The sequence below is a fragment of the Cydia fagiglandana genome, chromosome 14, assembly GCF_963556715.1.
Source record: "Cydia fagiglandana chromosome 14, ilCydFagi1.1, whole genome shotgun sequence".
NCBI classification, from domain to species: Eukaryota; Metazoa; Arthropoda; class Insecta; order Lepidoptera; family Tortricidae; genus Cydia; species Cydia fagiglandana.
Window position 1 is genome coordinate 11,996,427 of NC_085945.1, and position 15,832 is coordinate 12,012,258.

The 15,832-nt window shown below is 38.6% G+C and overlaps 1 protein-coding gene across 3 annotated transcripts in view; it reads right to left on the minus strand.

The window, feature by feature from the left end:
- Positions 1–15,832, minus strand: part of LOC134670778 (AF4/FMR2 family member 3) — a 311,066-nt gene that overhangs the window by 143,866 nt on the left and 151,368 nt on the right. For all 3 annotated transcript variants that reach the window (XM_063528591.1, XM_063528590.1, XM_063528589.1), the window contains exon 3: positions 11,501–11,681. In XM_063528591.1, the coding sequence (XP_063384661.1) occupies positions 11,501–11,681 (181 nt within the window). The remainder of the gene's footprint in view (positions 1–11,500; positions 11,682–15,832) is intronic.

The following is a 15,832-nucleotide window of genomic DNA, read 5'->3' on the forward strand; positions in this document are numbered from 1 at the left end:
CAGATTTCCTTGAGAGTCCTGAGTGTTCTACACAGTATGTGTTAGGAATGACTCCTGTGTAGCAATAGTATATATTTGTATTGTGCTCGCATTGTGCTATCCACAGAATTTTCGGCTTATACTTGGCACCGTGATGATTTAACTCGGTATATAAGGCCGTGGAGACGAAGGTAGCAGATGCACAAGCCTTGACCTACTTGTAGTCTGAAGGCTTGCGTTATTGAATTATCTGGACTAGAAAAGGTACATGTCTATTATCATGGTTCAGTAAAATCTAACAACCGGGACCCTACAACTATTGAAGCCTCAGCTATCCATCTGTTTGTTTTTGTCATGACTTTTCGCGTACGCTACGGACATTGAAACTTAATCGCTGCTGATTCTTTGCCCGTCTTTAATAATTTTAAGCGACTAGTACGGCTACCATCAGTTTGGCATTGACATAAACGCTATCGTGAACGTAATTTACTTTCTATGCATCTCGCTCGTACTGACATATTAGTGCGAAAGAGATATATAGAAAGTAAATTACGTTCACGATAGCGTTTATGTCAATGCCAAACTGATGGTAGCCGTATAGAAAGTTATGCATTCACTATCAGCGAATAATAAACATATTGACACACAATTTTATTCCGTAACGTAATCGTAACCCAAAGGTTATCCGGAAGAAATCACTATTAGCGACTAAATAAAGACATGTTGTCTATCTCAACGTTTTCAATAGTTGTTTTATTTTTATTGAGGTGTACAAAGTATTCTATCCTGAAACGCCCACGAGTCATGATCATAATATTTATTTATTTATATGAGCCTAGAGTGTCCCACTGCTGGGCAAAGGCCTCCCTCCTCCCTTTCCACGTATCCCGGTTTTGACCCGTCTCCCACCAGTTCCTATCAAAGGCGTCAAGGTCATCTCGCCAACGCCGCGCCGTCGAGGTTTGCCGCGACCCCGGGTTTGATGTGGGACCCAATTGGTTGCTGTTTTCGCCCACATAATATTGTCTAGGTTTAATCTTATCTTATCTCTCAGAGCACGCACGTTATATAAAATACGTTACGGTAACTACAAATATGTTATTTTACGTTATATCTACGTCATTGTGCATGTCATAAGATATAGCTTGTTGATTAGGATTTCGCGGAAATTTCAGCATGAAGCCGAAGCTTCAGTTTTATTAAAAGATATAAGGGTCAGCCAAGTTCTTTCTTGATTTTATTATATTATATGACCTAATGCGAGAGATAATTGTGACGAGTTTCATATAAATACTGACTGACTGTTGTACAGTCAATGACCTTCATTGCTAAGCCATATAGGTTTTACTTTAATTTAAAAGTAAAGTAAATATTAGTGCATACCTAAAATAATTATAGACTTATTCGATTGTTATCTGACGAAAGAAGTAGACATTGTGTTAACTTATTACACTAATAATTGCTTTATTGATCACGAAACGATCTCGCAACTTTACAATCTAAATCAGCGGTCGGCAACCTTTTAGCAGCCAATGGCCATATAGTAGTTAACGGAGGTGACGCGGGCCGTACTTTGTTAATATTTATGACTTTATGAGACATTGTCATTTGTCAATATTACATACAAATTAGCCAGGGAGGCTCGCGGGCCGCAAGTGACAGGTTCGCGGGCCGCATGCGGCCTACGGGCCCCTGGTTGCCGACCGCTGATCTAAATGATCAATGTTACAACCTACATAACAATATGCCCATACTGTCCATTGAATTATAAAGTGCATTGAATAAGTTATGTATTCCTGTTGTTTATACCTGCAAGCTGACTCACTAATGACCCCGTTGTATGGCTACTTGACCCTAAAATTGGTATAGGTATTATAAAAACCGGGCAAGCGCGAGTCAGACTCGCGCACGAAGGGTGCCGTACCATAATGCAAAAAAAAAAACAAAAAAAAATGCAAAAAAAAAACGGTCACCCATCCAAGTACTGACCTCGCCCGACGTTGCTTAACTTTGGTCAAAAATCACGTTTGTTGTATGGGAGCCCCATTTAAATCTTAATTTTATTCTGTTTTTAGTATTTGTTGTTATAGCGGCAGCAGAAATACATCATCTGTGAAAATTTCAACTGTCTAGCTATCACGGTTCGTGAGATACAGCCTGGTGACAGACAGACAGACGGACGGACGGAAGGACGGACGGACGGACGGACAGCGAAGTCTTAGTAATAGGGTCCCGTTTTACCCTTTGGGTACGGAACCCTAAAAACGGACTGGTATAATGGTTTGGTACAATAAGAACAATATAGAAAATATGTAATAGGTAAGTACATATATTTTTAAATTGAACTAAAAAGTAAAGCTCCTGGTTCTCTGACGTATTAAATTTAACCAGGTCATTCGGTCACTCCAACGACCAAGGCTCAGGCCATTTGTTACATGTAATGTTTACATTCATAAACAACTATTGAGTTCATTGGTCTATTTATTATTTATTGGCAACTGTGGAGCCGTGACTCATTTATTGTATGAATTAATATAGCCAGTTGAAACGTGTATCATTAGTTAATAGTGTTTAATATTGCAATGTATAAATTTTTATGAGTTTTGAAGTGTTTTTTTTTAAATTTAGGCCTTTCCAATAAATGCATAGGTATAAAGAATATAATATTCAGTGTAATCTTAATACCTAAGGCCTCTCAAAGGTTCCCAGGATACAGGCTTGGCCTAGTTTGGGGGCCACTGTCCATTGTCTATGTCTTTATGTAATATTTTGTACCTGGATAAAGATGTTATTTTTCTTTTAAGTTTATTTAAAGCTATAAATAAATGAACATAAAATCTTGTTGTTGATCGCGGTAGATATTATTTCCAAATGTAGTTAGCACTCGTCCTTCGTCAGACCCATCAGGTCTTATTATGACTTTTGACGACATATTCCTCGGGCTCGCGTCCAAGAGCACGGTATTACTATCGTAATCAGTATTTTAACTGTCATCTGTTATTATTTAACTGTAATGTAGTGGAAACAGACAGTTCTTTTCATCCATCCATCCATTTCGAGTATAGAAATGTTTTGTTTTCTTGTGTATTAGGTTGAAAAGCTCCTGATTCCTATTTATATCCAAACTTTAATCCCATGATACGATCCGTAAGTTTAAGCTTTGCTGAAACTGGAGACACCTATCGATTTTGGTTCGAGGACATTTTAGTAATGGGAATGCGGCAATAGAGTATACCTACCCCCTTGTCCACGCAACTTTTCAAGCCTATATTATTTAATTTATGTTTTATCCCTTTTATAAAATGACAGATAAATAGAAACGATCAATAGCTACTTGAAGCATGTAGCGCGTTTATGAACAACGGCGTCAACGGCATTAATTTTTAATTTGGTAGCCATTAACTTTTTATATTTGTACCGCTTAAATTGAATACCGCTTTAATGTTGTTCCTAATACGCTAATTACCGTAAAATACGGCAAAAACATGTGCCTTCTGATTAATAATACGTCATACGGCAGCAGTTCCATCTCCCATACATTTTTCGCACAGTTTTTAATTTTTTTGTGACTCGATGCACTTTAAGCACGACAATTTAAGACTCCGTACACCCCGCAACCCCAATATTCGACAGGAACGACACTGTACTGCTTCTATACGGGTACTGCGACAGGCCTACATGTGTGATCCCGAAGTGGGTCGCGCGCAGCCGCTCGCGATAAGCCGATTGCTTTTCTGTTATTATAGCGCTTGCGTTCCTTTACTGTTCAATTTGATTCAGTTTTTCTGTAACATGGAAATGGCGGCACTATTAAATACGAAAAATATTTTATCTAGTTTCTTTTATTATTTACGTAAGTGTAAGTATTTAATAAATGCTATAAAGTCGACTAAAGTACTTAAGTTGTAATAACTTTTATCGCCTGGTTAGTTTTTATGACGTTCTTTGGCAAGTATGTTGCCAGTTGTCACTAAAGAAAGAGTTACATTCTCTAATACTTAACTAATAGACTTTTTAATTATGTCTTTATAATGTTAGACAGTATCTCGCGGTGAGATAGCCTAACCCGTCTTATGATGACATGTTAATAAAAGAGGGACAGGTCGGGTACTCTATCTCGCCGCGATATATCGCGCCAATCATGTACTAGCCCGGCTGTAAAAGACATACCTATTTATATTTGGAAAATAATTTCATGATGGCAGATACTTTTAGACAGAGGTTTCATCCGCTACTTTGATGCTGACTGTGTTAACGTAGTAAAAATAAACATTTATAGGAAACAAGAAAAAGCTATGTAACGCTATTTTGAAACCACTTCATTAATTGGACAGTAAACTCCTGCCATCCATATTACTAACCTACTAAACTAACGCGCGAATTTTAAACATCTAAATTCCCAATAGTGTCAACGGCGTATACGTCATTATCGGATTACTTAGTAAACGAGTCTGGGCCCGATTCGGATTTTGAAATAGACATCTATTAGAGATCTTTTAGACATCACCAAGATTCGATAACGACATTTGCGCGATTCTGGCGATACTCTTGAACGATTTCCAAAGAATATGACTTAGAGATCCAATTCACATCTAATAGATATCTTACTCTATCTAACATAAAAGTGACATTGGTTGCCCGAATTGCTCTGCAAAAGAGAACTAGTTGATGTCTAAACTATAACGTATCTGGAATGGATCTAGTACGTGTCGTCTCTTGTGAATATCTTGAAGTTCGAATACGGCAGTATATCATTTGGCAATCGTCGGAAGCGACGGAACGTAAGCGCAATTACGCTATCCGAGTAAACAAGCCGCGGCCTCGAACTCTCTTGACATTGCGATAGGGCCCAGAATAGCTTGGCACCGGACGAGCGGCAGTGAGTGGGCGATGCCGCGTTATCAGGGACCCTGTTACGATGGGCGCCGGCACCCGCATCTGTTATGACAACACGTTCTAGACCTGTTTTTTATTGCTGTGATACAATACCGTTTTGTGGTATTTCAACGTTGCGTATCCACTGATAATGAATTTAAGTAACTACAACTTCATCAGAAGCAGGGCATCTTGTTAACCAAGCGAGTCGATCAAATTTTAAATCCGTATGCCCCACAAACGTCTTAAGACAAAAATTCGTCTTTAAAAATAATGTATACATATATGTAGCAGGTGTAGGTTGCCTTTGTACAATTCAATACCTAATGTACGAAACAGTAGACATAAAGGTATTTTACGTTAATCGTGTAAATGTAAAGCATACGATATCATTACATTCATCACACAATAACAATCACATGTTCCTTCCGCGAACAATATCCGGTTGTAGCAACTTATTGCCAAGGTTATCTCGAAGGATTACAGTATGAGATGCTTCAACAAAGGAGTTTGGGAGTTGCAGGCGTCTATAGACTGCGGTGACCTCTTTCTTTCAGGCGATTTCTACATGGTATAAAAAGGTTAGACACTGACGCGTCTACCAATGTCATAAATCGGTATTGACCGCACATATAACCTAATGTAAATCAAGCTACTGTAAGTATTAATTAAATAATATAATAACCTAACGTGTTATCTATTTACCATTGTTCACGAATGTGTCGAAACCAGTTGCCCGGTTCACGGTCGCGAGATCACTGAATATTTTGCACGTTGTAATATGTGTTAGGTAAATACTTAATATACTTGTGTTATGTTGCTAATTACGCGTTAAAAGATGGCGTTTTAATTGTTGAACTTATTCATTTACTCGATGGTTAACTGAAAGGGGTCTTAAAGAAATCAAGGGGTTAATTAAGTGACTTGTAATAAGTATAGAAAACAAAATAAAATCTTAAATTAATGTATGGTTTCCATCACATCATCCATCTGGATACATTTTTTTTCGATTTAAGCTTGTTTACAAACGAGTTTAATTTTGGCTATTGTTCGCATTTTCTTGATGTTTGCTGAATGTTATTGCATTATGTTTTGTTTATTAATTACTATTCACTACTGTTTTCTACTATTTATTATATTTACTTATAGCGAAAGTCCTCTTACACAAGTCGGCGATTGATCTTACAACCGCCATATTTTATAGTCATATTTTTTATCATCAACTCGCATAAACGAGTTCACACTATCAATTGTGTAAGTAGGTAGGTATGTTTTTAGTTGCCCAATATGAATCAACATTTCATACTTAATATAAATCATATTTGCGACAGTACATACGTCCTTTTGTTTTAAAAGAAGAAGGTAGTATAAACACATGGGTTTCATACATTTGCAGTGTTTCTCGGGCGGAGGTACAGCAAGCATAACTAGTTCACTTTTACTGCACCTAGACACGCTACCGTTTTACTGTAAGTCTGGAGAGTTATTATAATCTCTTAGAGAGTAAAACGAGTCTAACTCTTATACAAACCACTATTATATTCCCTTTTCGGTAACGCATAAGCTGGATGAGATTAGCTCAGGACCGGGACAAGTGGCGTACTAGAAGAGAGGCCTATGCTCAGCAGTGGGCGATAAAGGGCTGATATGATGATGATGATAAGCTTACTCATGAAAAAAAGTAGTCACGGAAAAATCCACGATTACTGTTACAAAATATATTACAGCATTGATACTCTAATTGTCTTTTCTGTAGTACCTAAACAAGAATCTTCTGTATTACCTAGCCAATAGTTTCAAAAAGTTTCAAGAGTAAACCTTAAAAGCTGATATATAACGCCAGGAATAATGCAAATGCTAAGTCTTTCTTAGTGATGAAATTCTCAATTCTATTCTACTCTATTCAAAATGGTTACATCCCGAATAACCTAGAAAAACTCCTTTTCTTAATTTTACAGACCTTGTAGTCTTGTTTACACTGGCTTGTCTATTCGTTCGGCTCGCATACACTAGCTAAGCGACGAACACCCGACTTCCACTTCTCAGTGATAATTACCACGGGTTCGTGTGAGGTTTTGATGCATTGCATAAGATCCTGCTCAGATGGCGCGTGCGCAACTGCGCACACGCGCGTGAAACTCATCTAAACAGACCCTAATATCATCACGCTGTTGGATAGCCAAATGTGTGATGGATGAGCTTAGAGCATTTGATAACCGGAGTCGCCTTTAAGAGCTTATCGATACTACTAGAAACATCTTAAGCTTTCAAAACTGAATTCCAGTTCCAGTTTATTAGTACAACTTGTATAATTTTAACATGTTTATTTGCTTATAATATTTCTGCTTAACGGTTATGGATTGAGCAAGAGTCTAATTTGGTTGTAACCCAAACTAGCGATGGGCGAGTCGAGTTATCTGATTCGAATAATCCGAATCAACCTACAGATGAGTTGATTCGAATCAAGACGTTTGGCAATCCGAATCAACTCGGCCACTAAACTGACTGGTAACTTGGTATCCGATCCGCTGACTCGGCGAATGAATCGCCAATTCACCAACTCTCCGAGCCGAGTCAACGCTACGCTAAGGCCATTCAAAAATAAACCTTAATTCGATAGCCCGAAGGTTCTTTTTACAACAACTGCCGCTTGATTCGCCGTTTCAATCCGAGTTGACTGGTACTATGACCATTCAAAAATAAACCTTAATTCTGTAGGCCGAAGGTTCTTTTTACAACAACTGCCGCTTGATTCGCCATCCCGAGTCGAGTTCACTGCTAGTATGGCCATTGAAAAATAAACCTTAATTCGGTGCCCTGAAGGTTCTGTTTATAAAAACTGCCGCTTGACTCGTTTGCGGCTCCGCGGCTCGTGACCTTGTCGCGAACCACGCAAACCGTCGAGTCGAGTCAGTTCGAATTTCAACTCGGATCAGTGGCCGAATCGATTCGAATGATACGAATCGAAAAAAAGTGGACTCGTCACATCGCTAACCCAAACATGTAATATGTAATGCTAACAGGTTAGGTTTACTACGTCTATTTTTGGACTCATGTTGACGTCAACTTAACATCGACATGGAAATTACGCTATGAACGATATGTCTGAATCGATAACGGACTTTCCCGTGAGATATTTAAAAAGGTGTTTCCTCGTACAGAACAGGTATCAGACAAATTTAATATATTATGTTGATAGTTCATGATCATGACATTGATAAAGTGTCATGGCTCCTCTACACGATGGGCCAACGCCGGCCACTCCAAGGGACGCATTTATGCGTTACAGGGAGCAAGTGATATTGCTATCTCATTCTACCGCCTGGCTGCGTCCCTTGGAGTGGCCGGCGTTGGCCCATCGTGTAGAGGAGCCATCAAAAGTTGCTATTCGACCTTAGAGCATTTAATAACTGGAGTCGCCTTTAAGAGCTTACGCTTTTGCCGAAAACCTTGCACGACTCTGCAAACTTTTGTATGGACTAACGTTTATCTGACATGGCTATTTGTACGTTGCGTACAAATCATGAACAAATACCCATACATTTGACGTGCCCCTCCCCCGCAAAAATCGGCAGACTGTTTTGTACAGAAAATGACAGCCAAGGCGTCTCCGGCTACTAAATGCTCTAAGTATTCGACATGCATTTAAACTTAGAAATTACATGGCGGTCACAAGATTCATTATTGCATAAATGCTCAAAAATGTGGAACTGGCTCTGATTCATATCATATCGCAATGTTTATACCGTCGCATGAGTGCATAGCATGTTCGATGCTATTAAAAAACCAAAGAATGCACCATGCGCGTAGGCAAGCCGCCTATACAATCTATACATTTCTTGAATTTCTTCAACATATCAGTTTGAGATTAATAGTTGAATTTATTGAATGGAACGATTTATAACACATGTTTCGAATATACTTTCAACGTTTAATCTTAGCATTTCAACGTGACACTTTCGCTCGCATAACTACATATCGCACGCGCATGGGACAAGTTTTCACCTATCAGGGCTATAACCGCAAAACTCGAAGTTCGCAAATTGCGGGGATTTTTCTCTGTCACTCTAATTACGCCTTCATTGGAGTAAAAGAGAAAGATCCCCGCAATTTGCGAATTTCGGTTTTCGCGGTAGACGCGCAGACTACACTTTGTGCGCTTAAATAAATTTGTCTGGATGTGATATACTTCTTAGTGTGAGTTACCTGACCGTTAACTTTGAAATTAAACTGGTCCTCTTAGGCCCACTTGCACTATCCCACTAACCCGGGGTTAACCGGTTAAACCTGGAGTTACCATGGTTACCAGTACAATAGACACTGGGTTAACTGTTTAACCGCTTAATCCCGGTTTAGTAGGATGGTGCAAGTAGCCCTTAACGTTTACTATCTAAAATCTAAGCTCATATAAATAACTAGTAGTTCGGCCCCGAACTGAGAACTCGCGTTTAGCCAAAAACTATAGAGTAGAATCTGTAGATTCATAGACATCAATTTAATTTTCGACGCGATTGAATAAAAAATGTGAAAATTAAAGATAGCTACCGAATCATACAATATTGACTACAGATTTATATTAAATCTCTATGTGTGTGTAATATGTCGCTGTATTACCCAAAACAATTAGTTTAACGCTCTTCATAAATTTAAAAACAAGAAATACTAGCAAATTGCAGTACTATAGTTTATAGTTTTCACGTATTTCACAAGTCCTTTGTCTTTGTGTCGCTGAAAATGCGAATGAATACAAGCAACGAGCATGAACAAGGAGTCGATTACTTTTGACCCATTTAAATTATGTATAGTTTTTGTATAAGCATTGTTACATTTATACAAATAAACGATACAAACAAGACAATGCTTTCTTTTGCTTTGTATATATAATAAGCGTTGAAAAGATTTGGACCGGTCACAGTCACGTACGTTCGAACAATGTTCTCGAGATCAAAACAAGTGTGCAATGAATTTTACAACATGTTATTACGTTCACATTTATTTGTGTCTGAATACATAAGTACTTTGTTATGAATTATGACAAATTGCGTGTTCTAGTGTTCTGCAATTTTAATTCGCGTTTTACCGTTAGACTGTTTTGAAGACCGTTTCGTATTCAGGTATAAACATATTAGAAAACATTTTTGTGGTATTACTAAACCATTTTTCGTTGGTTTCATGCTGATCCACACATCTTTAGACATTACTGTACTAAATTTGAACACATGTATGTTGCCGTACGTGGTATCTAACAGCTTTGCAGTTTGCATATGCAGACTTTATATTTCATAGCGCGCGAAAAGATAAGATGTGTGTGGAGATCTTTCAATTGACGCAGAAACAAAATGACTACAGCTATTAACTAAATATAATTTATTCTATTATCGTTTCATATCATGGATTGTCACATTGCTAACGCTAACACAATGAACATGTATTACGGTCAGAAGATTATTTAGTATGAGCTAAGATTACGCATCCTTCCTGTGGACATCATTAAATAAGGCATTTTCTAAAAAGCTTTATGATTAAGCTTTAGTAAAATGTAGCCAGATCATTAACTTTTGTATTGTCCACAAAGGCCTTTTCTGGAACGTTTTGGACCCATTTTACTTGTAGTTCTTGTTAACAGAACTACATTAGTAGTAACTAGAATCGCTCTGGTCTGATTTCCCGGCCGTAATCCCGCGTCGACGGGTAATAATCCGATTGCACCCCGGCCTTGGCGTCAGCTGTCCGATCCGATGTGTCGATAGCTCGGCCAATTCTAACGAATTGCACTTTTAATTGAACATGACTGGTCCGGGTGAACTTGTTCAGAAACTAGGACATTGGAGCATAAACGGGTAGTTTATATGTCTTTGTTTGCTTCCAACATTTTTACAAACTATTCTCGGGTATATTTATATCTATGACCTCTGGGTTAAGTGGGTTACAGTTCTAACTCGAAAAGGGCACCAAAAACGCTCCAAGCGAATTTGCTTGACGCTTCCAAGTTCCAGCAATGAACTATAGAAAACAACAATTCATTTGTTTTTTACAGATGTACAGTGGTCGACGCCGTCAACATCAGAGGCCGTTGCTAAGATTATAGACAAAAGCGAATCAAAAATTATAATGTACCATCGAGCTGACAGATGCAAGTGATGCAACTATGTAAAAGTTACGTGATCATTTCCATAGAATATTTAAGTTTCGTTTGGCAAGGTCATCTGGCCATCTAGCGAATTTGTACTACGAACGTACTACGTACTACGTACTACGTACGAAGCTTTTATGCGTAAGAACCGCCATGGTAAGTGACTGACTGACTGATCCTTCCGGCCGATTTCGACCAAGGCGACCCACTTCGACTCCTAGTTACCTCGGCGCTCATGCCAATCTTTAAGGTGAACTCCCGCGCACATTGAGGGCACGTGAGAACACCAGCCACATAGTGGTAGTGAATAGAAGCAGGCTGGCATGCTTTCAGCTCATCGCGTTAAGCGTCGAGGTCAACTTTACGTTGCTCCTCGAAATCGCGCACTTCGTCCTGCGCCAATCAGGACGCTGTGCTGCCAAACTTTCCCACTGAGAGGGCTCGATGTTACATCTTTTCATGTGCCGTTTCTGAACATCTTTGTATCGGAGGAGTTATGGTAAGTATACTAACCCTGGAGGGAGCCTGGAAGAGCGACGCGGTGGCGTCCGGCTCGGCGGCGTGCGCCTGCGACATCTGGTGCGCGCGCGCCTGCCGCTCGCGCTCCCGGTCGCGCTCGCGGTCGCGGCCCGGCCACGCGGGCGCGCCGGCGCCGCCCCCGCCGCGGTCCCGGTCTCGGTCCCACTTGTCGTACCTGCAACAAACGTGTTCCGTCGTTAGTCGTGGAAACAAAGACACACAAATCATTGGTATATAGGTAGCAGCTCTGCTGCCGTACATGCTGCTGCTACGTAGTTCTGGACTTGGCTACGTCAGTCACCTGAGAGCGCACCAGCGATGCTCTCGGCGGTAGAAAAGCAGTCGCTGTAGCCGAAAACGGCTAGGAGATGATGATGATGATGTGTGACTGACGCAAAAAATTCTCTCCATTAGTTTTTCTATGGGCTCTCTTTATCTTTAAGACATGTTATAACTTATAATTAGTATAATTACATATATAATAAGACAGAAGTTAGGTTTAATACAGCTGAATGCCGACGTAAAGCGATGTATTTTTCCAGGAAACTTCGTAAAAGAAAACTTCTCCGTAAGTTATCTGTATACAAATACGTAAAAGAACGTATTCACTACCACCATAACAGAAGTAATATAGGGAAATATTAAATTTATATAATGGCCTGCTGTCGAACATAATAAAACGTATGATTAAATTTAATAAAAGTGATACATAACGCAAGTTATCTATTGCGTTACGGTTGGTTAAACAACAAAACAAGGGCCGGTACCGCGCGGCATTCACAAAGCTATCGTTCGCTCTTTAGAAACATCCATCGGTTCATATGTTCCACGGATTACTGCCTTCGCATGCCATAAAGCGCAATGTACATTAACGTTGCAGTTAGTGCAGTCGGTGCAGCCGGTCTGTTATTACGGGCCGTTTAAAACGTCATAATAATGGAAAGTCTTTTATGAAAGGCGGGTACTTAAATGGGTGTTACCAAGTATTAACTGGCGGTTCTCTTTTCTTAACTTCTTTATCGCTAGTTAGGCTGCAGATAACGATTATAACGAAGCAACTTTGCCGTTATAAGATCGATATACTGTTAAATTATTAAGATATGTACCTACAGCTGGTTTAATAAATTAATAATACCACTTTTTACTTTGTCATGTTTATCAAAGTAGTAATATGCCTATCTGCATAGCCATCTGATTATTATCCTCTCGAGATTACTCATTATCAGTGTCCATATTTAACTTGACAAGGGCCTACTATCGGTATATAAATAAAGTAAATTTCCTCTATTTTTTTTCATAATTAGAAAGTGATATAAAAATTGTCACACCAAAGTCTCCAAACACTAAACCAACAAATTGCATTTAATTGGAGAAAAAAACCGGCTAAGTGCGAGTCGGAATCGCACACGAAGGGTTCCGTACCATTACGCAAAATCGGCAAAAAAATCACGTTTGTTGTATGGGAGCCCCACTTAAATATTTATTATATTCTGTTTTAGTATTTGTTGTTATAGCGGCAACAGAAATACAACATCTGTGAAAATTTCAACTATCACGGTTCAGCCTGACAGACAGACGGACAGCGGAGTCTTAGCAATAGGGTCCCGTTTTTACCCTTTGGGTACGGAACCCTAAAAACTACGCATATGTTTGGCAGCACCACATATTGAAAATAAAAATCAAGTATTTATTTTGTACGCTCATATTGTGTAAAGTCTTACGAATATCTTCTAAGCACGACTGGCTTTTGCATAATCAGTATGTACATATACCAACCTCACTCATTAATATCACATTCAAACAAAATGAATAATAATCTGCGGCAGTAAATCTCAAAACCACTTAACTAAGAACAATGTAACATATAATCCGAACAATAACATAGTAGTCGATATACAACTTTTAATTTCCGAAAGGTCGTAATGCGTTGTAGTTACCACATCATATACAGTCTTGTGTATTTCCGCAATAGGTTAGCACATATGTATATCATTCCGATGGCATATCGCGACTCGTTCCGGAACGCCAAGGACGATAGTAAGACGCAAACAAGTCGGTCAATAGGTGTAACTAGTTCATACATAATACGCTACTTAATACACGCTTACTTATTAAAACTCGTCACTTGATTAATATTGACAACGGAAAGAGAACTTTATGGTATATGATATAAAATTCCCTTTTTAATAAACGTCATGGAGATACGGAGAGTTGATGCGATGCTAACTGCGACTGGTTTATTTCATGCGAAGACTGCACGAAGTTTCACTGAGATAGGTGCGAATGTTCTCAAACTAAGTTGTACGTTGGAAATGAGGCTTGGAAGTAATAGCAGGCGTGGCTCACTCCGCGATTTCGTCGCTTTGCTACAGGTAGCTAAAAGTACATCCGTTCGACCCCAATTTTAGGGAATGCCACAAGCCGCGCGTGGCGCTGTAGCCACCTAGCGGCCATATCTGTGCTGATCGTACCATACGCGTTTTGTTAGAGAGTGAGTGTGAGAGTGAGATTTATTCTGTGGTAATAGCTAGTTGGATTTCTATTTTATGAACATGCTGTATGTCTGGGAGTTAACAAATTCTAACACATTATTGTATTGGTATAGCGTTCAGCGTGCACGTTTAATAGACATTTACTAGCTAGAGACCCGCCCCGTCTTCGCACGGGTTAGCAAATTATACACCTAAACCTTCCTCAAGAATCACTCTATTGACAGGTGAAAACCGCATGAAAATCCGTTCAGTAGTTTTTTGCGTTTATCGCGAATAAACACAGAAACAGACAGACGCGGCGGGGGACTTTGTTTTGTAAGGTGTAGTGATAGGAGCACCTATTGTATTTAACACGTCAATTTATTTTACGTAACGTTTATGAACGTTTTTTGTATCATAATATTTCTATATTTTTATGACAAACAGTTAAAAATAACTTCCAACAGAATTAAGCATCGTATCACACGAAAAAAGCAATGTAGTTTTTAAATTGGCAGTTTTCTCACCTGCGAATAGTTGACACGTCTTTAACCATCGTCTGGCAGACTAATGAACCAGCTGTTGTCTTAACGAACGCGATAATTACAAAAAAACATGGTTTACTGACATCGACAACACTTTCACTGCCGCAAGACGTCGGATTTATGATTATTAATTACCACTCAGTCGTAATATCCACTAAGTCGTAAATAACTCGGGAACGCCTTTTAACTATGTTACGAGCATATGAGCTGAAACGGAGTTTGGGGAAAACTTTATTAACTTCAACGAATTTCATTAAGACACATGCTTAAAACTGTTACACGGTCGGCTTGTGTTGTTTTATAAGTTTTATAACTTTCGCTGCCTAGTTAGTATAGACTCATCAGACTTCCCTTATGATTCTCCTCTCTCGCAAATCTTATCGCCACTATTGCGAGTCGCAATAGTGGCGATAAGTATTGTTAATGCCAACAGGTTAAGGATTTCAGGTGTTATAACTATCTAATATTCATGTTATAAACATTTTATTAAATGCTATGACAGTTCTGTTAGGGACGTTATTTCTTATCGCCATATTCAATGTAACGTATAAGTTATATTTTTTTTTAGTTCTTGTCTATAGGAAAGAGATTTTCAGTTTCAGATTGTAAAATAAGTGTTATTCTTAAATACAACATAATATATTCGTACGTATTTAAGGATAGTTTTTTTTTAAGCACATGTTCCAAAACAGTGTAATGTAACGCCAACATTATGGCGCGGTAAGGCACAATGATGTCATCATAGTTTATAAGTTCAACATCTGTAACTCATAGCAGGACGCGATAAAATACATATTGCGTATTGTTGCTTGTTCTACTGACCTACATTAAGGACTCTCTTCGACTTGTTTTACTTAATGGCATAGTGACACTATACCTATTGGCATGGCGCTCACATACTTAAACACGTTTGTTAAAGATAACGATGCCACAACAGGAAAACTTTAAAAGCCAAATTACCTCTTCAATAGGTCATTAATACGCTCATAAGCCATCAAAAATGTCGTCATCTCATGCTAAAATACAGGAAGTGAAAACATTCGACGCGGTACATTACTTGAGTTTACTACGTAATTGACTTTTGCAAACTATTCATTTTTATTATAACTTTCACTGTGTAAATAAACACGCGAATTCATTTGCTAAACTCCGTGTTGCTTGAAACTGGGTAAGTATTCTTAAGAACTTTTATAGTTTAATTATTTACACAATTACAGTAAAAAAAACACGTACAAATTTCAACAATTATTCAATAAATCCAACTGATCTACGTTTGTAATTTGTGCAATTTTTTTAGCTAATAATATGTT